Source organism: Miniopterus schreibersii (assembly GCF_964146895.1).
Source record: "Miniopterus schreibersii genome assembly, chromosome: 18".
NCBI lineage: Eukaryota > Metazoa > Chordata > Mammalia > Chiroptera > Miniopteridae > Miniopterus > Miniopterus schreibersii.
This window is the reverse complement of record NC_138121.1, coordinates 38,843,435-38,851,853: the sequence shown is the minus strand read 5'-3', so window position 1 is coordinate 38,851,853 and position 8,419 is coordinate 38,843,435. Positions and strand designations below refer to the sequence as shown.

The window sequence follows — 8,419 nt, the reverse complement described above, 5'->3', positions numbered from 1 at the left end:
TGGAAAGATTAGAACATAAAATCTCCTATTTGAAAATCTTCTTTTAAGCATGAAGACCACCTTTCTTTCTCTCCCAACCACCACACCAGGTAACACTGCGCATGGCAGGAACAGCTGCCGGTGGCACTGCGAGGATGCAGGGACGCACTGCACGGTGCGGGCACAGTGTGTGCAGCACACATAGAAGCCAGGCATTTCCACACTCAATTCTGAATCATAAAGTTCGCAACATTTTCAAGACCAAGTTTCATAAAATTTTTACTTGAAAAAAAGAAAAGTTTTACAAAATTCCATTCTTTCAACAAAGAAACTTTCCCACAGGCTACATGGGGCTTCCTGCCGTCAAGGTGACACAGCGGCAGTCACAGGGAGGGTTTTAAATAGCCACCTAGCTGCAAAACCTACAAGAAGTAGATTTTTTTAAAGTGCCTTTCAAATGCTAAAGCAAGTGATATAATTGTTGAATCTATCTGAAATCTTAAAAGTTTCTTTAAAATGGTCCATATGGTATGCACATCACAGCTGGTTCAAAACTGCCTGTATTTAGTTAGAAACACAAAAACAATGCACAAAAACAGTATTCTTTGAAAAATAATTTGAAAGCTGCCGCTGCATCATAAGGCAACTTAGACCAGGGTGTTGACAGAGAATTAACAAACAAGCTGACTATTAAAGTACTCAAACGCTGACTTTGAAAACTCTTGGATATCACTGATAGGAATTCGAGAACTTGCTTCCAAATTAACTCAGGACACCTTATTCCAAACTATGCAGAACGTATTTGCAATATATGTTCTAAATGAATGCAAAACTAGGTTTTAGGATACCAATTCCCACTTCCAGGCAGGGCCTAGTTTTTCTGCTGCAGTCTGGCAGCTTTGAACTTGGAAACCCTCTTGGTAACCTCTGACGCTTCTGAGGGGACTTCTCTCCGCTCAGGGATTGTGGGCAGCACAGGATGGGCCGCAGCCGGGTTGGGGGTTAAGCAGGGTGATGACAATTCCTTTTCTATTACAGTTCCAGAAAAAGCCTGCAAGACAAAAATCAGAGGATGGTAATAAAACACAAGTAAGATGCCCACAAAATCCTTTATCCTGTATTTGTCAATTACACATTTCTTTTCATTAAAAGTAAACTCACAAGATTTTGGGGCAAAAAAACAAAACATCAAAATACAAATTGTGTAGAGAAATCAAATACCATTAAAATATCTTAATCACACCACCAAATATAAGTCCATGAAAACAAAAGGTAAAATACCTTTTATTTGCCCATTTTTGGTAAATAAAAGCCAGACATTTAAGCCATTATTTACCAAAAATGGGTAAATAAAAGGTCCTCAACTTTCACACATTTATGTCCAGCTCATGCTGTGAAAAATAAGGTATTAAAATAAAAAATGCTACTTGGTGTCAGATACAGCTGAGGGAAGTGCTGTGCTGAGGGGCCACGGGCCTGCAGCCCACACGCGGTCTAGACAGCCAGTAGTGTCTCTCCTGTGGTGTCCGTCTCTGCAGTTATATGAGCAGCTCATTGCATCTTGCCTCAACTTTATTTAAGAGTGGAACCTGAGCCCAGCCAGTGTGGCTCAGGGTTACAGTGCCAGCCGCCGCCCCCGCCCAAGGGTCTTGGGTTCAATTCCCCATCAGGGCACATACCTGGGTTGCAGGTTAGATCCGCGGCCTTGGTCAGGGCAAGTGTGGGAGGCAACCAATCGATGTGTCTCCCCCCCATAAATCAATGGAAAAAATATCCCCATTCCCTGGGTGAGGGGTAAAGGAAAGAGTGGAAACTGGAAAACAACCACGCGGATGCCAGTGGAGAGGAGCACTGGCCTCGAAACCTAACTCCATTAGCTCAGTGACGGAAACCAAATGCTCCACAATGACTCAGGCCCCTAGGTGTTTGCTGGATCACTGGCCAACTGCGTGTTCCACTGATACACAAGTCATGAGTGCACAGTGTGCAAAGTGCTGGGAATATAACCAAGATTCACCTTTACATATCCTTTTACATAAAGATCTATAAAAATCAAATTGTTATGTTTTAAAAAGATTTCTCATATTGGAATCTCCTCTTACATCTTCTAAGAACTCATTATGTACAAACTAAAATCTGACATGTAGACTCTCACGAACACCGTGTATCACACTACAAAATTAGTTAAGACAATGTATCACTTGAATTGTGGGCTTTTTTATAAATTATTAGTTATCAAAAAAAGTACAAGCCTAGAATTCATTAGGTCCTATGACTTCGGAGAATAAATGTATGTGTAAAGTAAAGGTACAAGATAAACAGTGCCATTACCCAGTTGTTTAACTGCAATAAATAAATATATAAAATAAAATAGTTTAAAGACAAGAACATTAACAATTTATAAACCACACCTGGGAGGTGTAACAGCTGCACTTTTAACACAAGGAGAGGAAGGTCTCTTAAAGAAATATCTTTTCAATACCCACAGGAGCCACGTGGAATAGGGACAAGGAACCGTGTGCCCTCCGAAGAGAGGCCACCACTTCTTCACGAGACTTGGTCAAGGACACAGAACGACAGGGTCGGAGTGCACACACCTCAGGCACTCCCGACACAGGCGAAGGTGCCTCCTGATGCTGCTCCTGTTCCTCTTCCAAAATGCTCTCACTGGCATCGCTGCAAGTGGCCTCCTCGCAGCTGACGCTCCTCAGGAGCCCGCGGCGCTCGTCAAAGTCAGCAGCGCTGCTCTCGCTAGTGTCGCTACAGACGCTGTCCTCCCGGCTGCGAGACTTCAGGATCGACTTCCGGGGCACGTACTCCCCATTCACGAGGTCCACGAAGACCCTGCAGGTCACAGAGCACACCCTCTTCAGGAGCACACACGGAGACGTTTACCAGCATTTCTGAAACCTTTTCCAGAAATTAACCTGAAATGTTTTACTCAAACATGTATCTAAAATTTTCACAAAGTAATTTTGAAGCCTCAAATGACATATTTCATATCGTTTTGAAAGATATAATGTGGGGGCCTAATAAAACAAAGCACTATTTATGAACATGTTCTGGGTGACAATAGCTTGATTTGCCAAAATTCTACCTATAATTTAAATCTACTTACAAGACAGTTAACAGTTTTTGCAATTTCTACAAACATGGATCATGAAAACAGTCAGGAAGTTCCAGTGACCCAGTCTCAACAAAAGCTGGAGCAGCACTCTCCTTGGGCCCCGTGAAGAGGAGCCTCCACTCAGTGCTACCCAGCCCACCAGAAACACATACCAAAGTTAACATACAACATTTTTTTAGTAGATCAATTGGGAATGTTTTAAAAGCACTGACCAAGAGGGGGAAAGGAGGAAAGTGAGGGACACTCCAAGGCTCTGGACCGGGAGCCATGGTGGCCAGTTGGCTGCTAGGGGACACCTCAGTGGCCACGACAGCCTACGGGACCAACACCCTGCAAACACTCAGCTGCTGTGCTGAGGGCCCACCCACCTGTAGATGTCTGCAGGGGTCCTGATTGTAGGCAGCTCCGGGGCTGGGTGGCCACCGCCACAGCTGTTCCTTCGCTTCCGTTTGGCTTCTTCCTTCTTTTCACTGAATTTTAAAGTGGTATTTTTTCCAGTATTTATTCGAACCTAAAAAGTTCACAGCAAAAAATGACAATCATTTTGAGAAATCAAAATGAAAACCAACGCACTCAGAAATGAAGGCAATAGGAGACAGGCCATCTATGATCTTGCCACGGAAACGACATAGTGTCAGACAGGGTAAAACATCCTTCCCTAACCTCCACAGACTCGACAACATCGAGTTATACCTCAATGACGACTGACTCATCTTCAGTGACTTTTCATACAGAAAGCAAAAGACAGAGACCCTTGAACAACATAGGTCTGAACTGCACAGGTCCACTCATCCGCGATATTTTCAATAACTACACTGGAAAGCTTTGGAGATGGCCTCACGAGAGGGAGGCAGTCGTATGGACACACACCCGGCGTAAAGCAGTCGGGCTGCCACTGCGCCATCAGTGCGTGAACGGCACACCTGGACATGAGCAGAACTTCTCCTCCACATATCCTGATGACCGATGTCCAGGGCTAGTGACGCTGACGTCTGCAGTGTTACGTCATGTAAGACAGTACTGATACAGGTGCTGACACGAGTCACCTGGTAAACGGAGGACCTGAACTTGCAGTATCGATAAATTTGATAGTCCTAGTAAATATGTTTTCTGTTAATAGCTAAGTCTGGAGAGTGAGAAGTCACATACACACTAATACCTGCATCGTTAGATCAACTGTACACTGAACTACATGCTGTATTATTTACTATAAGCTGTCACGTGACCCCACTTGACATAAATTTTTGGTTTACATCATCCATTTCAAAACAAAGAGAACAACTATAACAATATGAAATTTAAGTCATAAAAGCAATATTAGAGAATGCTTAAATATTTAAAAATTTTTTAACACCTCTAATTTTTAGAAATCGAACTGAAAAGTGAAACCAACCCTGTTCAGGCTGTGTGTTCCTCTGGTATCCCTACTCAGCATTTATACTGTGCGGCCCTATGAGTGACTGGTCTTCCCCTAACATTCCTGCAAATATCATTTATCCCTCCTGCTTCATCTAACTGAAAGTATGAAAATATTTAAAGCCCGAAGAATCACAAAATTCACTATGTGCTCCCTTTAGTTTGAAGTATTAGAACATTAAAAAAAACACAGATAACTATTTCACTTCACATTAGAGCAGGGATAACTTAAGGGACCTGAGCAATATCAAATATGTTTTAAACATGTTTCATTAAATAATCATCACAGGCACTTAGGACTGAATAGGCAGTTCCTGCAGTGATACCGTGTGGGGAAGGAGCACCAAACGGAGACAAAGGAGTCCCTGTTCTACCACGAACCAGCCCCGTGGTCTCCGGGGCCTCCAGTGTCCTTGAGAAAGACAATTAGAAAGATGAGTCCTGGGAGCTCCTGAGCAAAGGGTATGGAGCTGGCAGAGGGCAGGGAATGGGTTCAGGTGGCCTGGCCTGTCTTCACCCTGGGCCAACCAGTTTCCATTCAGTCTAAATACCCTCCATGGGAGGAAAAAATGTCTTTGGATACTTAAAGAGAAGCTTAAAACCCTATGCTAGAAGATGTCTACAGTAACCCCGGCTCTAAAATGCCAAGGTTCTGAAGTCATGATCACCCACAGATGTTTATATTTACTTTATCAGAAATGAGGCTAATTTTTACTTCCTCCTAAGTTTTTCCTCCTTGTTCATGATGTTCCTATTCATTTTATGCCCACACAGAAACAACCACCTGGTATAATTAAAAATTTAACTAATGCAGTCACTTTCAAACATCCTCAAAACACCAAGACGCCGACAATATAATTAACTCTAGAATTCCTAAGGAAACTCTGAGTGAGGGACAGGTGGAGCCACAGCAGTTGCCGCTCAAATCTAACCCCTTCCAGACCCCGAACAATCCAATTCCATTGCAGCTTCAGAGAACGACAGCCCAATACCAGCTAACTATTTAGGCAGTTTCTTCCTTTTTCTTTTTTGATAAATTGGTCAGAAAAATAGGCAAAAGATGATTTTCTTATTTGGCGTTAACAACATATTGATCAGTTAACACTGCTCCGATAGAGACTATCACAGACGATGTGTTCTGATGTTCAAACATCAGCTTCTATGGGAAATCAGTTAAGGAGACACACCAACCCTCTTAGGCTCGACGGTGTGAGAAAAGTATATGGTTGGTACAGAGCTGTCCCCAGCCCCTAAAGCATCAAGGACACTTTCATCATCGTCGTCACCGTCATCATCTTCATCACTGTGGTAGGAATGTGAACTGTTCACGGAGCAGCTCAGGCAGCTGCTCACTGGACCACTGAGCAGCTCTGAACCAGCGGCGTCCCCGTGACAACAGCTGGGAGTCGTGTGTCTGCTCACATGTCCCTTCTCTGAGGGAGACACTGCGTCGTCTCCATCTGCAGTCACCGTATCGGGCTCACTAGCAGAAGAAAAGGGAAAAGTAGCAAAATGAGACACACACACACTGCGATCTTACCTCTTCTAATTTTCAGTTCCTTTTAATGGGTAAAAATGAAGATTTTGAATAGGACACTTTTTAAACTAGAATTCTAGGTTAATAAAAGTTTTCTGAAATAACAGAAAGACGTTAGTTCCTATCCTGATTTTATACACTATAGTTATTCAAACATGAATAGAATAGAGTTGGTGATTTTTTAAATCTCTGCAAGGAGGACACTGGCCATACAAAACAAGTACAATATAAATTAATACTACCAGAAGTTTGTAAGAAATTCATAGGAATCTGTATCTCTGTTTAAAGATCAGAGATTAAATCCATAGAACATTAACATTCTTATTTTCTATCTATTTCTACATTCAGAACATTCACAAGCATACATTATTGTAATTTTTAAAAATAAAGAATTTATACATGTGCACATAATTTATACACACATACATGCACATATTTCATGCTTCATTCTACAAAGGATTTGAGGACCCTATAAAAATAACAAAACCAAAAATGCAAGGAAACCAAAATACCATCACTCAAAACAAAGAGAAATCATGATCAAGAAAATCACAAAATTCAAAACTCATTTTTAAAACTGAAATAGTATGAGTTCATCAAAAAGACCTAAGAATTTGTAGGTTAAATAGTAGGAAAAAATATATCCTTTGCGCTTCATGCCCTATTTTACACAGAAACTAATTACTGCATATGGTACACCACTTAAGCAGAATAACACAGGAGCCTCTGCAGTGACAGATTTCACAGGGCACTCTGACAATTCCGAGTGCTAACGTGTACTTCAGCAGCAGCTTGGTGAAGTTTTCATATACGTAACACCTGACCAAGTTACAAACCACCTGCTCAGTAAACAGAAAAGTGCAGCGGAAAGCGAGGATAAACATGTGAGAGTAACAAACTGACACTGAGAGCAAATTTCCCTTCTTAACAAGTTATTCAAATATACAACATTATCCTGACTACAGTACAAAAATATTTCATTAAAAATCTAATATATAGCCCAGCCGGGCATGACTTAGCGGCTGAGCATCAAGCTAGGATCCAGGTGATCGGGGTTCAATTCCCATTCAGGGCATATGTCTGGGTTGCGGGCTCGATTCCCAGTCAGGGGCCATGCAGGAGGCAGCCGATCAATGACTCTCTCATCATTAATGTTTCTATCTCTCTCTCTCCCTCTCCCTTCCTCTCTCTAAAATCAATAAAGATATATTTAATAAAAAAATAAAAATAAAATGTAATATATAACATCCATAATTATTATAAGCCAACTACTGGTTTATCTTAGCACTTCATGGTATAAACTATGGCTGAAACGCTGTAATTATAAAAATGGGGACACTGATGACAAGCACATCTGTACACATGTGCACGGCATGTACCTGAACACAGCCCTGCAAGAAATATTCTAGAGAACGGGCATTTCCTTTAGGTGCCAGGGCCGCGGATATGCCGACACTGTGTCTGTGCTCTCCTAGAAGAGCGTGCGATTGTGCCAACGAGGAAAAGGACAGGGAGGGCTGTGCGCGGGAGCAACTCTCCTGGAGGCATCACTGTCATCAGGTACCTAGAGAGTTCGCCCAGCAACTCCTCTTCTCGCTCCAGTTCTTCAAGCCGAGCCCACAGTTCCTGGTCAGCAAAGAGATCCTTGGATTTTACATCATTTGCAAAATCTGCTCCAAAAATATCTGAAGTTTTGGGTTTGGAGTGAGGTTTATGAGCAATTCGGTGTTTTGCTATTTTTTGAAAAAGAAAGACAAAGCTGTTAATAGCCAACCTCGAAAAAGCACAAACCTAGACTTAGTGAGACTTCCTTATGAGATAAGGGAATGCTGAGACACAGGGGAAGCAACTGAAGCCAAATAGGAGAACTGCACAGAGACATGTCTTAGAATCCTACTGCTCAAGTGTGCTCTAGGGACTAGCAGCACTACATCCCTGGAGGGACAGAGCCCAGGGCCTCCCCTGACCTGCTGGCTCAGAATCAGTTTAGCAAGAGCCCAGAGGGCTCACACATGTTAAGGTTGGGAAGAGCTGCTGAGAGCTTCAGAAACACATAAGCAGAACCAGTCGCAACGAGCCCTCGTTATAACGTGGAATTCAGCACCAGCACGACCTGTCTCCATCCTTACTACAGAGAACACAGTTACTAAAGCACCACGGCCAAGCCTTGCGCAGGCACCTCCCCACCGAAGCACTGCTGAGCCCGAGTGCCCTTGGAGAATCCATGCAGGACTATCCCTAGAAAGTTCTACAATTTTACATATGAACATGTCTCCTTTTTAACTGCTTCATCTTATTTGTAATCCTCTGTGAGGGCAGGAGATAAGATAAAATCTGAACTCAAACCTATTTGCTTTTCA

General features: G+C 42.5%; 1 protein-coding gene across 2 annotated transcripts in view; it reads right to left on the bottom strand.

The window, feature by feature from the left end:
- Positions 1–235: 235 nt before the first annotated feature.
- The window catches only part of URI1 (URI1 prefoldin like chaperone), a 43,358-nt gene continuing 35,174 nt past the window's right edge, over positions 236–8,419 (bottom strand). For both annotated transcript variants that reach the window (XM_081118200.1, XM_081118201.1), the window contains 5 exons: positions 7,624–7,792; positions 5,714–6,005; positions 3,475–3,617; positions 2,577–2,823; positions 236–1,030 (listed from right to left, as the gene is read on the bottom strand). In XM_081118200.1, the coding sequence (XP_080974326.1) occupies positions 851–1,030; positions 2,577–2,823; positions 3,475–3,617; positions 5,714–6,005; positions 7,624–7,792 (1,031 nt within the window). In that variant the 3' untranslated portion in view covers positions 236–850. The remainder of the gene's footprint in view (positions 1,031–2,576; positions 2,824–3,474; positions 3,618–5,713; positions 6,006–7,623; positions 7,793–8,419) is intronic.